The 14,266-nt window shown below is 52.3% G+C and overlaps 1 protein-coding gene and 1 non-coding gene across 8 annotated transcripts in view; both read left to right on the top strand.

The window, feature by feature from the left end:
- The window catches only part of MEF2D (myocyte enhancer factor 2D), a 38,912-nt gene that overhangs the window by 18,115 nt on the left and 6,531 nt on the right, over nt 1-14,266 (top strand). For 3 of the 7 annotated variants that reach the window (XM_050754243.1, XM_050754252.1, XM_050754244.1), the window contains exons 3-9: nt 233-436; nt 1,888-2,025; nt 3,058-3,268; nt 3,507-3,563; nt 5,683-5,873; nt 6,375-6,395; nt 7,636-7,765. In XM_050754243.1, the coding sequence (XP_050610200.1) occupies nt 233-436; nt 1,888-2,025; nt 3,058-3,268; nt 3,507-3,563; nt 5,683-5,873; nt 6,375-6,395; nt 7,636-7,765 (952 nt within the window). Of the gene's footprint in view, nt 1-232; nt 437-1,887; nt 2,026-2,081; nt 2,217-3,057; nt 3,269-3,506; nt 3,564-5,682; nt 5,874-6,374; nt 6,396-7,635; nt 7,766-14,266 lie in introns of all 7 variants that reach the window. The other 4 variants (XM_050754263.1, XM_050754279.1, XM_050754256.1 and 1 more) reach the window with 3 other exon arrangements.
- On the top strand, nt 13,073-13,210 carry LOC126944352 (U4 spliceosomal RNA). The gene has a single exon (XR_007722014.1). It is a non-coding gene; the product is annotated as a U4 spliceosomal RNA (small nuclear RNA).

Here is a 14,266-nt window from a genome sequence, read left to right as displayed (position 1 = left end):
TTCTGTCCACCTGACTCCTGCCCCTTCAGTGAGTGGACTCTGGGCTGTATCTCAGCCCTGCAAGCACTAGCCTGGTCCTTCCCCAAACCAGGGACTCTGAGACCAGGGGCTGTGTCACACTGAGAATGGGGGCTCCTGAGGGCAGGGGCAACGTCCAGCCATCTGTAGGCTGGGACTCCCAGTCAGGCCTTAACTGAGCCAGATCTGGCCGCCCACCCATCCTTCTCTGCAGGTGACTTTCACCAAGCGGAAGTTTGGCCTGATGAAGAAGGCGTATGAACTGAGCGTGCTATGTGACTGCGAGATCGCACTCATCATCTTCAACCACTCCAACAAGCTGTTCCAGTACGCTAGCACCGACATGGACAAGGTGCTGCTCAAGTACACGGAGTACAATGAGCCACACGAGAGCCGCACCAATGCCGACATCATCGAGGTGGGTCCACACATACAGGCACCAGGACACACCCCCTGCCTGCATCCACATGGACACATGCCCGCGTTGCATGTACACGCAGACCTGCCTTTGCACACACCCTGGTATACATGCCCCTTGTAGCCCCTCACCTGTGTGCACACACATACAAACCCTCCTCCCATCACACAAACCCGGGGCCTGAGGAGGAAGCAAGGGCAGTTCAGGTGAACAGGCCAGTGCCAGGCTGCCGGCCCACACCCACCCTGCCCTCTCCAAGAGTCTATCTTCTGTCGTCCAGCGTGATGTAACATCTCTCTTGCCTTCTTGCATCCTGTCTTTCTCTTTGTCTCTCTTTCCCCACTTCTCCATCTTTTGGTGTGCTTCTGCACCTGCCTCTTCCTTTTTTAAATCTCCCTCTTTGTTTCCATCTCTCCTGCTGTCTCTGTCTGTTTGTGGGCCTGGTGGTTCTATTTTCTGTTTCAAAGAGAGCCAACATTGTGAACTGTTGAAGGACATAGGCTTTGGAATTCAGCTCTGACCTTTATTGGCCACATGGCCTTGGGCAGGTGCTTAGGCTTTCCCGAGCCTTGGTGCCCACCTCCACAAAATGGGGCCAGTACCTGCTTTGAAGGGTGCTGTGTGAATTGAATGTCCCTGCTTCTCACACTGAGGTGCGTGCACCTTGGGGGTACAGAACTTGTGCTGATGAAGAGGGTGCCTGGGAAGCCACAGGCCTACTCAGAGATTTGGAGGAAAGTCCCTTATTTTTATGTTAGAGAAGACAGATTTACTCTAGACTAGAAGGTAAAATTTGCCTTCATTTTAAAGACAAAGCAAGTATCTGTAAAGCTATTTTGAGCATGAAGAGGGCAGCTTTGGAGTCTACTGCAGATCCCCCAGCTGTGCCTCCACTAGAGTGTGGGGTGGTCACAGTAGGGACTCAGTGTTCATCCCCCTTTCCTTTTCCACATCCCATTCCCCGCTCTCTCTGTCTCCATCTCTATTTCTCTGTTCCTCCTCTTCTTCTAAGCAGAGCCCAGGGGCTGGGATGAGCAGACCCCTGCCTACCTCCCCCTGGAGAACTCAGTACCTTCTGGTCAGGGCTTACCACAGAGTGGTCAGGCAGGGACTGGCCCAGGGCACCAGCCCCTTAGCCCATCCCCTGGAAGCCCCCTCCCTGCCTGTCACTTTGGAAGTACATGTCTCCCTGCCAAGGGCACCCCCAGGTTAGGCTCACCTTCCAGCCCTGTTCTCTGTGTTCTGATGGCTCCTACCAAGCCGATCTTCACACGGTGCCCCAGGAGGCACTGTCAGTGGGGAGGGGCAGGTTACATTGAGTCAGGGGCCGGGGAGATTCTGGGAACCCTGAGGAAGGAGGTCCGGGAAGAGGAGGGGGCCCTTAGGGAGGAACTCAGGTGAGGCGGGTGGGAAGGACTCTCACCCAGCTGATGGCAGTGGTGCGGTTACAGACCCTGAGGAAGAAGGGCTTCAACGGCTGCGACAGCCCCGAGCCCGACGGGGAGGACTCGCTGGAACAGAGCCCCCTGCTGGAGGACAAGTACCGGCGCGCCAGCGAGGAGCTCGACGGGCTCTTCCGGCGCTATGGGGTGAGCCCCACTCACTCTGTCTCTGTTGGCCCCCCCTTCCGGCCCCTTCCCCCCAGGCGCTGCACAAGAAGCACAGGGAATGTGAGAGCCCTGAGGTGGACGAGGTGTTTGCCCTGACCCCCCAGACGGAGGAGAAATATAAAAAGATAGACGAGGAGTTTGATAAAATGATGCAGAGTTATAGACTGGCCGTGAGTAGTCGCATGGAGCAGAGCCTCCCTGTGGTGCATGGTGTGGCTTCGCGCCCTGGCTCTCGGCTGCCCTGATGGGTGCTCCGCTCTGAGCCATGCTCGGGTTCTTAGTGATCTCTGAGGAACCTCTGACCTTGGTCATGATAAACCTGCATCCCTTGCTGAGACTCTACTGGGATGGAGCATAAGTTGTAAGTTGGAGAGGCCTGGAGTGTCCCCCTCGCCAGCAAGAAGTGTGTAGATGACATGAGATCCTTAGAGGACAGCAAAGTGGAATGTGCTCTTTGTCCAGATGTTATTCTGGGGGAGAGGCCTGCTTGGGCTTTCTCTGATAGCCCAACCAGAGACACTCAGCCTTGTGTAGGGAAAGCAGAACTGCTGAAGGGGAAGGCAGCGAGGTGGGGGTGAGCTCTCTCTGCAGCAGGCCACTGGGTGGAGACTGCAAGAGAAATGATGTCCCGACTTGTGGCACAAGCCTTTAACAGCCGTGTGTGTGAATCTGGGTCTGTTCTCAGGGCCTCTAACCTACTCCCCGTGTGTCCTGCCTGGCTGAGGACTAACCCACCTCCATTAGGGGGTGTCCCTGGTCCTGTCTGCAGTGAGCAGAGCCCTGTTCTCATTCTCTGGGCCAGAAATGGACCCAGAGCTTCTCCCCAAAGTCCTTCCTTGTTGGGAGTGGCAGGCAGGACTCCACAAGGGCACAGGGCAGGGAGCTTGAACTGCTGGCCCTAGGACGTGTAGCCTGGAAATGAGAAGAACCCTTGCCTGCCCTCCCAGGAAAAGTGGGATCCATGGAAGGGGTCGACCTGGCCTGATCCTGCCCCTCCATCTTTCTGTCTAGTCAGCTGTCCCGGCCCCCAACTTTGCCATGCCTGTCACGGTGCCCGTGTCCAATCAGAGCTCACTGCAGTTCAGCAATCCCAGCGGCTCCCTGGTCACCCCTTCCCTGGTGACGTCATCCCTCACGGACCCGCGGCTCCTGTCCCCCCAGCAGCCAGCACTACAGAGGAACAGTGTGTCTCCTGGTCTGCCCCAGCGGCCAGCTAGTGCAGGTGAGTGGGCTGGCAGGTGGGTAGGTGAGGTGGAAATGAGATGTGATGGGGACTTTGGGATTCCATTTTCAACGGCCAGTATTTCTCTTCACTACCACAGCATTCTCCCATTTGTGTGACTCCTGAGGGAAGGGAGTATGATTCTTCCTCCTGGGGTCATCTCTTCATGTTCAGTCCCCAAGACTCACTCTTGAAGGGGGAGTGCTGTCAGCTCATCCTGGTTCTGTTTTTCCTCCAGGGGCCATGCTAGGGGGTGACCTGAACAGTGCTAACGGAGCCTGCCCCAGCCCTGTCGGTGAGTGCAGCTATCCTTCTACCTGGAGGTGGGGAGGGGTGCCCACTCAGTGGCCTCAGGGGGTCCAAGGACCAGGACCGGGTCCTAGAACCAGGAAGGACCTAGATGAGAGGAGAGGAAGATCCCAGAGCCAGAACTGGATGAAGATCAGTTAGAGATTTTTAAGCCCCTGGATTTTGTTTTCTGTAGCAGTGATTGGTGTGGATGATCAGCAGAGATGGAGGCTCAGGGAATTCTGGGCAAACTGTGAGAATGGGCCAGCATTTCTAGTTGGAGGGGAAGACCCAAGTTTTTGCAGTTGAGTGTGGTTGGAATCTGGAAGATGAGAATGCCGGGCGTTGCCCAGACAAACAATAGGGACAGACTCACGTAAACACTCACGCAGTCTCTCACACACATACGTGCATTCTCCCTCTTACAGAAGTATCCAGATGTTAGATGTGCACTTGTGAGCACACATACATAAGCCACAGAAGAGGCTGGGCGTGGTGGCTCACGCCTGTAATCCCAGCACTTAGGGAGGCTGAGGTGGATGGATCACCTGAGGTCGGGAGTTTGAGACCAGCCTGACCAACATGGAGAAACCCCATCTCTACCAAAAATACAAAATTAGCCGGATGTGGTGGCTCATGAGACTACAGAGTCCCAGCTACTCAGGAGGCTGAGGCAGGAGAATCGCTTAAACTCAGGAGGTGGAGATTATGGTGAACTGGGATCATGCCATTGAATTCCAGCCTGGGCAACAAGAGCGAAACTCCGTCTCAAAAAAATAAAAAATAAAAAAATAAGCCACAGAAGAAAGGCTGTCGGCTGTCCCCCACCCCTGGCAGCCGACAGCCCCTCCTACCCTGTGCCGTTGTCCGGCTGGGTGACTGTGACTTCGAATGTCATGATTGACGTCACCCTGACATTCCTGCCATTCCCAGAGTGATCCCGGAATTGGGATGGAGGCAGGCACACACTTCCAGAGCAACAGTGTGCTCTTAGGGGACAGAGCAAGGAGGCATTTCTGACTGTGGTCACCCTCACATCCTTGGACCTCAGCATCCCCCAGCTCAGTTTTGGGGCACTATGTAATACCTCCCTGGTGATAATTGTGTCACAGGGTCAGGAAGTTAAAGGAGTTGGTGAGTGTCACCCTCTTCAAGGAGAAGGTCAGAGAAATGCTTGTAGACCTCAAGGGAGCAGTGATACATAGAGACCCTTGAGTCCAGCATGTGGAAAGTGGGAGAGAGCACTCACTTGGCCTCCAGCCAGCTTTGTGGCCCTGGGCAAGTCGTTATACTTCTCCCAAGCATGCTCTAGTTTCCTCTTCTGTGAACAGGGCTAATGTCCTGTCTGTCTTGCAGAGTTAATGTGAGGATTAAATAAGATAATACATGTGTGAAAGGCCTGTGTGATTGTAGAATATGGAGCAGATATAAAAGATGGTTATTACATTTGTTATTACCAGGCTAATTATGGTGGTGGCTGTGTTATCTGTCTCCCAGTGCCAATAACACCATCACCAACAGTGAATGGCTTGTTTCTCCCAAGCTGTTGGCAACTTGTCACGTGTTGATCCAAATCACATCATCCACCCCCAGCTCACGGCAAATGGAGCAGTCCGAGTGGTTGTTGGTTTGTCATGGTGACCAGGCTTCTCAGTGAGGCCCAGATTCCAGGCTGCCGCCCCTTCCACATCCTGGTCATGGTGGGTCCTGTCTGGGGGAGACTGTGGGATCTCAAAATGCTGGACTTCCTGCCTGTGGAGACTAAAGAAGAGAGAAGACAGGGAGAGGCTTGGGTACAGAAGAACCTCTTGGCCGTCGCAGAGCCTAGAGGCAATGGTTGCTTTCCAGTTCTTCCCATGGACCTCAGAGTCCCATCACCGAGTCCCATCACATGTAGCTTGGAGTTAGGGAAATGAACCTAAAGATTCAGGAGTAAGGGGTACTTGCCTCCCATTATTCCCAAGACATGAAGTGTTTAGGGAATATCAGATAGCTCAGCCGCTACTCAAAGCCTGAGTGTGGCTTTGAGAGGTTCCAGGTGACAGGAGTATTGGTGTGGGGAAGTTAACAGGGCTGAAGGGTAGGCCCATGTTTTTCCTTTTACCCTCATGTTGTCACTTCTCCAGGAAATGGCTACGTCAGTGCTCGGGCTTCCCCTGGCCTCCTCCCTGTGGCCAATGGCAACAGCCTAAACAAGGTCATCCCTGCCAAGTCTCCACCCCCACCCACCCACGGCACCCAGCTTGGAGCCCCCAGCCGCAAGCCCGACCTGCGAGTTATCACTTCCCAGGCAGGAAAGGGGTTAATGCATCACTTGGTAAGTGGGTGTCTGGGCCAAGGGTGGGGGCTGGGGAATGGAAGAGTAGGGACAGGGGAAAGAGCAGACCTCTAGCAGGAGAGATGAAGACTAGCCAGCAGTTAGGACTTCCCGAGAGAGATCATGGAAGCATGACTTTTTATGAGCTTTTTCTTCCCAGAGGGCCTTTTAAGAGGTTGCAACACAAGAAGTACCAGCCTAAGGCACTAAAAAGGGACAGGAGGTGAGAGAGAAGGTTCTGTGATGGGGAGGATTATAGAAAGGATTTGCCACTACAGCAGAAGGGATGGGGGATTAGATTGTGAGCATTTCCTAAATGGTAGAGATTGGGATGGAGCGTCTCTGGAAATCAGTCAGGACAGTGACTCTGCCTTTGTAAGCTGGGTAGAGCCATCCTACTCTTATGCAGAGAAGTGACTCTTAACGGCTGTGGGGACAGAGGTGTGGGGGAGGGCAGTGGCCAGAGACTGAACATGCCCTTGGTTTTATTTCTGCTCTCAGACTGAGGACCATTTAGATCTGGTAAGTGAGGCTGTGAGCTGTTTGCTGTGGCTTTGAATTCTGGGTATTGCTCTACGGTCCCTCAGCATGAAGTACGTGTGCATCCTTGGCCTCTCGCCTGTGCGCAGACTGTTGCTGCTTCTTCGCTTAGTTGCCAGGAGCTGTGCTTAGGTGCCAAGTGGGATTCAGAGGTGAATGGGGCGGGGGTGAGAGGTCAGGCGCGTGTGTGTGTGTGCCTGTGTGTACATGAATGTCTGCATGTGGTGTTACATTCATTCAGACATGCCTTTCTCTGTATGTGTGTGTGCGAGGGGGAGTGGGCCAGCCCAGGACTCAGAGGCCCCACCCTGATGCCTGTACTAGGCCCTGGACTAGGGCACTAGTCTGACTCCACTCAGGCCCATACTGCATTCTTGGGATCCAGGACAGGATCCTTCTTAGGAGGGAGGTCAGCTGGAAGGAGAAGTCAGTGTTTCAGAGGAAGCCAAGGCCCAGGACCAGGCTGGACTTGTCCTTCTTGGTGGGGGCTTCCCACCTCCCCTGTCTCCCTGTGCTTCCTCCTGCACTTAGCCCATGGCACGGGCACTCAGAGGCATGCACAGCTGCTCATTTTCCTCCTCTCTCTCACACACTTACATACTCACCCCCAGCCAGGAGTGGGGCGGGGGCTCCTCCCTCCCCATCTCCCTGACGGGAGGCCAGAGAGGCTGGAAAAGGCAGGCAGGCTTTGGCGGCCAACACGGCGGCAGTTTCGGCCCCAGCGTGGAGTTGGAATAAACAAGTGACTCAGCGGCAGATGGAGCTGACAGCCCCACACACGTGTGTGCATACGCGCAGGCACACGCCACGCCAGGCCCCACATTCCCCTCGCAGATGCCAGCACGCCTCTGCCGGGGCGTGTGCTGCAGTGTGATGGATGGAGAGTGGGCTCCAGAGGGACAGGGCATGGACGATGTCTCCCCTCACTCTGCACTGGGAGGCTGGGCAAGTGTCAGTGCTGGGGCCACAGGGCCAGCACACGTGCCTTTATCTTTGCACGTGTGTTAGTGTCAGTGAATCTCTGTGTGCATGTTTCCCTCCATGGATCTGAGTGTCTCTGTGAATGCACCAGCGTGTCTTTGTGTGTCTGTGGGGGACTCCGTGCTAAGACACCCCACCTTGGCTTTGGGATTCAGGGACCCCACCTTGGCCTCGGGATGGAGGGCCAGCATGAAGCTGCCCACCTATCAGCCACCTCCTGACAGACAGTTTTCTCCTACAGAACAATGCCCAGCGCCTTGGGGTCTCCCAGTCTACCCATTCGCTCACCACCCCAGTGGTTTCTGTGGCAACGCCGAGTTTACTCAGCCAGGGCCTCCCCTTCTCTTCCATGCCCACTGCCTACAACACAGGTGAGTGTTCATGTGACATGTGCATGTGTGCACCTGGGCTTGGGGCAGGCAGTGGCCAGACAGAAATGCTAGCTATCCCCCGGACAGGCCCCATCTGAGGAGGGCCATTGATTTGGGGGAGCCCGCACCTAATTATGGTTAACAGATTTAGCAAATAAAAGCAAAGAATGCTTTTAAATTCAAATTTCAGATAAAATAAGTAGTTTTTTAGTACAAGTGTGTCCCAAAAACATTCTTCTGCTAATGTATGTCCCAAAGACATATTTTATTTTTGGGTTTTTGGTTCTTTTTTTTTTCTTTTTTGGAACAGGGTTTCACTCGGTCACCCAGACTGGAGTGCAGTGGTGCCATCTTAGCTCACTACAGCCTTGAACTCCTGGGCTCAAGTGATCCTCCTGCCTCAGCCTCCTGAGTACCTGGGACTACAGGCACATGCCCCCATGCCTGGCTCTTTTTAAATTTTTTTTGTACAGACAGGGTCTCTCTGTTGCCCAGGCTAGTCTCAAATTCCTGGTCTCAAGCAGTCTTCCTGCCTCAGTCTCCCAAAGTGCTGTGTTACCGACTGTGCCCAGCACCAAAGACATACTTATGCTAACAAATTATGCATTGTTTCATCTGAGAGTCAAATTTAGGCCTTTTTTTTTTTTTTTTTTTTTTTTTTTTTTTTTTTTTTTTTAAGGCAGTCTCTGTCACCCAGGTTGGAGTGCAGTGCTGTGACCTTGGCTCACTGCAACCTCTACCTCCTGGGTTGAAGTGATTCTCATGCCTCAGCCTCTTGAGTAGCTGGGATTACAGGAACGCGCCACCATGCCCAGCTAATTTTTATATTTTTAGTAGAGACAGGGTTTTGCCATGTTGCCTGGGCTGGTCTCAAACTCCTGAGTTCAAGTGATCCACCAAAGTGCTGGGATTATAGGCATGAGCCACCGTGCCTGGCCAGCATTGTGTATTTTTTAAATAGTACTTAATGGAGGAGGGAGCCTCTGTCCTCAGGAAGCCTGCAGCCTGAGGAGGAGACAGGACAGAGGCAGGTCTGCAGATGATTCAGGCTGACCAATCTCTAGGCTCCAGGTATGGGGAGTGGTGAGGGGGACATGGTCAGTTCAGAAAAGCTTCCTGGAAGAGAATGAAGGAATGAGGGAGAAAAGATCAAGGAGGCTGAGGAGGCCAGAGAGAAAACACAGTCAGGGTCAGTTTGCCAGCTTCCTGGGAAAGCCAAATGGGGGCTCCAGGGCAAGGCGGAGGGGGAAGAAAAGCGTCTCTCTAATTTTGGCATGGTTGTGGAATGATGATGGGGGAGGGAAGGAGGAAGAGGGAGGAAGGTTGGAGAAGGGGATCTGAAGGTAAAGAGTCACTTAAGGACATGAGAAAGGTTTCTGGATAGAAGAATTCAGGTAGGACGCCCAGTGCCCAGGCCGTCCTGAGTCCCTAGGGCCATCCTGGCCTGTGTCACCCACTCACACCTGCATAGGAACAGTCTGTGATACTCTCAGCCATCCTTGCCTGTACTCTTAAGCCGCTGTGTCAGGAAGGACTTGGCAGTAAGGAAATGCCTTGTCCCCTGGTTTCAGAGCATTCATGTGGCTGGGGAACCTGGGCTCTTTCCAGCTAGAGACCTCTGCCTTCCTCAGGTTCTCTCACATGTGAATGGTTATGTCAGGCCAGTTCCTATGATGAGTTTAGTCTGGACCAAAAGACCCATAAACCTCTCCCCCTTCCCCAAGCCTCCCAGAGTTGCACCATGCTAGGTACCAGACACCAGTGCAAATACCCACAAAATCCCACCTCCTCCCCACGTGTAAAAATCCAGAACCCAGGCCGGGTGTGGTGGCTAACACCTGTAATCCCAGCACTTTGGGAGGCTGAGGGGGGCGGATCATGAGGTCGAGAGATCGAGACCATCCTGGCCACATGGTGAAACCCTGTCTCCACTAAAAATACAAAAATAAGCTGGGTGTAGTGGCATGTACCTATAGTCCCAGCTACTCTGGAGGCTGAGGCAGGAGAATCACTTGAATCCGAGAGGCAGAGGTTGCCATGAACCAAGATCACACCACTGCACTTCAGCCTGGTGACAGAGCGAGACTCCCCCTCCAAAAAAAAAAGGAAAAGTTCAAACATAAAAAGACCGGGCACAGTGACTCATGCCTGTAATCTCAGCACTTTAGGAGGCCGAGGTGGGCAGATCGTGAGGTCAGGAGATCGAGACCATCCTGGCTAACACAGTGAAACCCTGTCTTTACTAAAAATACAAAAAATTAAGCCGGGTATAGTGGAATGTGCCTGTAATCCTAGCTACTTAGGAGGCTAAGGCAGGAGAATCACTTGAACTTGGGAAGCGGAGGTTGCGGTGAGCCGAGATCACGCCACTGCACTCCAGCCTGGGCAACAGAGTGAGACTCCGTCTCAAAAAAAAAAAAAAAATAGCTGGGTGTAGTGGAATGTGCCTATAGTCCCAGCTACTCGGGAGGCTGAGGCAGGAGAATTGCTTGAACCTGGGAGGCAGAGGTTGCAGTGAGCCGAGGTCACACCACTGCACTCCAGCCTGGGTGACAGAGTGAGACTCTTGTCTCAAAAAAAGAAAAAAAAAGAAAAATCCAGAACCCAGCCCTCTGTATAGGAAAGCCCCTCGTGGCAGGTAAGAGAGCTGGAGGGACTGCCTCATGTTGAGGGACCAGACTCTGGCTTGTATGTCTGTGTATAGTTACTACCCAGGTGTCTGTGAGCCCCTTCTCCCTTGCATGTGCACGCATGTGTGTGCCCAGCCCCAGGCTACTATGGTCTGGCAACTTCAGAGACGGCTGCTTCAGAAGATACACCCTGTGGGCCCGTCTCCCCATCTGTAAGAGGAGTGGGTAGACAGGAGGTCTATGAGGCTTTTCCAGCCCTGCCACTGGGCCTCTGGGGCCCAACCAAAAAAACCAGCCCTGAAGGTGGGGTGGCCTAGGGACAGTGACAGTTGGCAGAGGGCACCTCAGATCACTTTTTAGACCACTTTTCTGGAGCTGTTTATCAGGGACTCTATGAGGGTGGTTTTCTGTTTTTCTGCCATCTTCTTGGGCCCACAGTCTTTGTGAAGCTGGAGGAAAGTTAGTTGGTGTCAGCCAACCTGGGACAGGCACTCAGGAAGGCTAGACTTAAAGATTCTCATCTGTCACTCTGGTATGAAAGCAGTTTCTGCCCCTGGGCCACCCTTGGAGCCCTGCTGGGAAGTGTGTGAGATTTCTCATCTTCTCTCAGAGACCACAGGCTCCCTTTCCTCTTGTTACAGGAGCAGCTAAGCAGATCTCAGTTTAAACAGCAGGTGTTTTCAGGTGACCCTAGGTATATAAACAAAACCCCAGTGAACACATTGCTGTTTAGTTATTCACTGTTTACAGTTCTTGGCTGCAGTTCAAGTTCCGGCTGGGGGTAATCGGGCTATGGTAATGCCTCATGTGAGGGCCTGGCCCTTTGTTGACACTGGCTGCAGAGGCCTGGCTGTGGTGGCTCTGGGAGCAGACCAGTAGGCTGCCAGGTGGCCTTGGGCCATGCTCCTCCTTGGGGAGCCAAGCCTCCCAGTAGATAGGGCTGGAATCTGGTGGGACAGTGCAGGGCTGGGAGCTAGTCTCCACCACTCACTCACTGAGGGGCCTTGGGCTGCACTGTTCTGGGCTTGGCTTCCTAGTTTGTAAAACAAGTGTTAGAAATAATTGATTCTGGCTGGGCGCAGTGGCTCATGCCTGTAATCCAAGCACTTTGGGAGGCCAAGGTGGACAGATCACGAGGTCAGGAGTTCAAGACCAGCCTGACCAACATGGTGAAACCCCGTCTCTACTAAAAATACAAAAATTAGCCGGGCGTGGCGGTGTGCGCCTGTAATGCCAGCTGTTTGGGAGGCTGAGGTAGGAGAATCGCTTGACCTCGGGAGGCGGAGGTTGCAGTGAGCCGAGATTACGCCATTGCACTCCAGCCTGTGTGACAGAGCGAGACTCTGTCTCCAAAAAAAAAAAAAAAGAAATAGTTGATTCTAGGGCCTGTTTCTGCCCTTGCTCTGCTTTTTAAATAAGCATTTCAAAACTCCTGGCCAACGTTAGGAAACTACAGCCAAGCACAGATCCCCCTCTAGAGTGAGATTGAAAGGTAATAGAGTCCTGGAGTCCTGTCTTATCTCTGCCACTGGCTTGCTCCATGACCTGGAGCCTGTTCCTCAAACTTGAGGCTGCAGTTGCCTCATTTGTAAAGTAATAATAGGTAAATCTTTTGATTATTTTCTATGAACCAGACACCGTTCTACATGCTTTTTGTGTACCAACTTGCTCAATCCTCACAACAGCTGTGTGATGTAGGTAGGATTATTACCTCCAGTTTATAGTCAGAGTAAGTAACTTACCCAAGGTCACATGGCCTAAGTGGAGGTAGCCTGGAAGTTTGACCTCATAGCTCATGCCTTTAACCTTATTGCTATATTGCAGAGATAATATTATCTTCCCTGCATAAAAACAGAGGGCTGGAGCAAATGACTCGCTGAGTAATGGCATAGTGGTGGAGTATTAGGATGATTGAGGGGTGCGTTCCCCATCACAGCCCTCCCACTACCACAGTGCAGCCTCAGGGAGGACATGTTCTTTCTTTCAGAAATTCTTTCTTTCTTTTTTTTTTTTTTTTGAAACAGAGTCTCACTCTGTTGCCCAGGCTGGAGTGCAGTGGTGGTGCGATCTTCACTCATTGCAGCCTCCACCTCCCAGGTTCAGGCAATTCTCCTGCCTCAGCCTCCCGAGTAGCTGGGATTACAGGTGCACGCCACCGCCTGGCTAATTTTTTGTATTTTAATAGAGATGGGGTTTCACCATGTTGGCCAGGCTGGTCTTGAAAATGTCCACGGAGGACATTTTCTAAACTCTCCCAAACAGGATACAGCATGAAACAACAGTGCTGTGTAAATTATGAAACATTCCGTGATTCTATTTATTCTGTGACAGTGCAAACATCAGTTTCTTCTTTAAGGTAGACGTTTTATGACGTAGTAAACACCCCCTCATGGGGATATCTGCTGGAACCTTGACCAGCTGTGCTCCTGGCATGGTGCCCTTGCAGCCCCTCTGCCCCATGGGCATGAGGCCTCAGGGGATAACTTGTGTCCTCTATGTTTACATGTGTGTATGGGCACAGCAGCTCAAACCCTGCTGCTATAAATTTTAGGTATTGACAGTTGAGGAGGCTTGGGGACTGTGCCGGAGGTGGAATAGTAGTTGCAGGGATTTGCCTCTGAAGCCCTATTCACCAAGCTTTTACCAGGGCTCCCCACTACCTTAGAAAGGCAATTGGAGCTTTGGGCAGTGGGATATCATAGTCAATGAGGCTTATTCAAGGTGTTATAGTTGCTAATTGAAAACTTTACCAGTACTCACCAAGATGACTTGAAATATAATTGGCATTGGCAGTTTTTGACAGTCTCTACAGAGACTGAACCAAAAAAATAAAAAAAGGCAGTTGGAGACTTGCCAGGTGAAAAAAGACGACAGTTAGACATAGACCTTCTCTACTTACGTTTTTCCATCCTCTTATTTTTTAAATTGTTTTTTTTTTAATTTTCATTTATTTTTATTTTTTTTTTTTTTGAGACGGAGTCTCGCTCTGTCACCCAGGCTGGAGTGCAGTGGCTGGATCTCAGCTCACTGCAAGCTCCGCCTCCCGGATTTACGCCATTCTCCTGCCTCAGCCTCCCGAGTAGCTGGGACTACAGGCGCCCGCCACCTCACCCGGCTAGTTTTTTGTATTTTTAGTAGAGACGGAGTTTCACCATGTTAGCCAGGATGGTCTCAATCTCCTGACCTCGTGATCCGCCCGTCTCGGCCTCCCAAAGTGCTGGGATTACAGGCTTGAGCCACCGCGCCCGGCCTTAAATTGTTGTTATGAAAGTGATACCTACACATGATTTTTGTTTGTTTGTTTGTTTGAAACAGGGTCCCACAGGCTAGAGTGCAGTGGCATGATCATAGCTTACTGCAGCCTCAGCCTCCCAAGTTCAAGCAAGTCTCCTGCCTCAGCCCCCTGAATAGCCGGGACTACAGTGCATGCCACCACACCTAGCTACTTTTTTTTTTTTTTTTTTTTTTTTTTTTTTTTTTGAGACGGAGTCTCGCTCTGTAGCCCAGGCTGGAGTGCAGTGGCCGGATCTCAGCTCACTGCAAGCTCCGCTTCCCGGGTTCACGCCATTCTCCGGCCTCAGCCTCCCGAGTAGCTGGGACTACAGGCGCTGCCACCTCGCCTGGCTCTTTTTTGTATTTCTTAGTAGAGACGGGGTTTCACCGTGTTAGCCAGGATGGTCTCGATCTCCTGACCTCGTGATCCGCCCGTCTCGGCCTCCCAAAGTGCTGGGATTACAGGCTTGAGCCACCGCGCCCGGCCAGCTACTTTTTAAGTTATTTGTAGAGGTGGAGTCTCTTTATGTTGCCCAGACTGGTCTCAAACTCTGGGCTCAAGTGGTCCTTCTGCCTTGACCGCTCAAAGTGCTGGGAT

This window comes from Macaca thibetana, chromosome 1, assembly GCF_024542745.1.
Source record: "Macaca thibetana thibetana isolate TM-01 chromosome 1, ASM2454274v1, whole genome shotgun sequence".
Classification (NCBI taxonomy): Eukaryota; Metazoa; Chordata; class Mammalia; order Primates; family Cercopithecidae; genus Macaca; species Macaca thibetana.
This window is presented reverse-complemented; position numbering and strand designations above follow the sequence as displayed.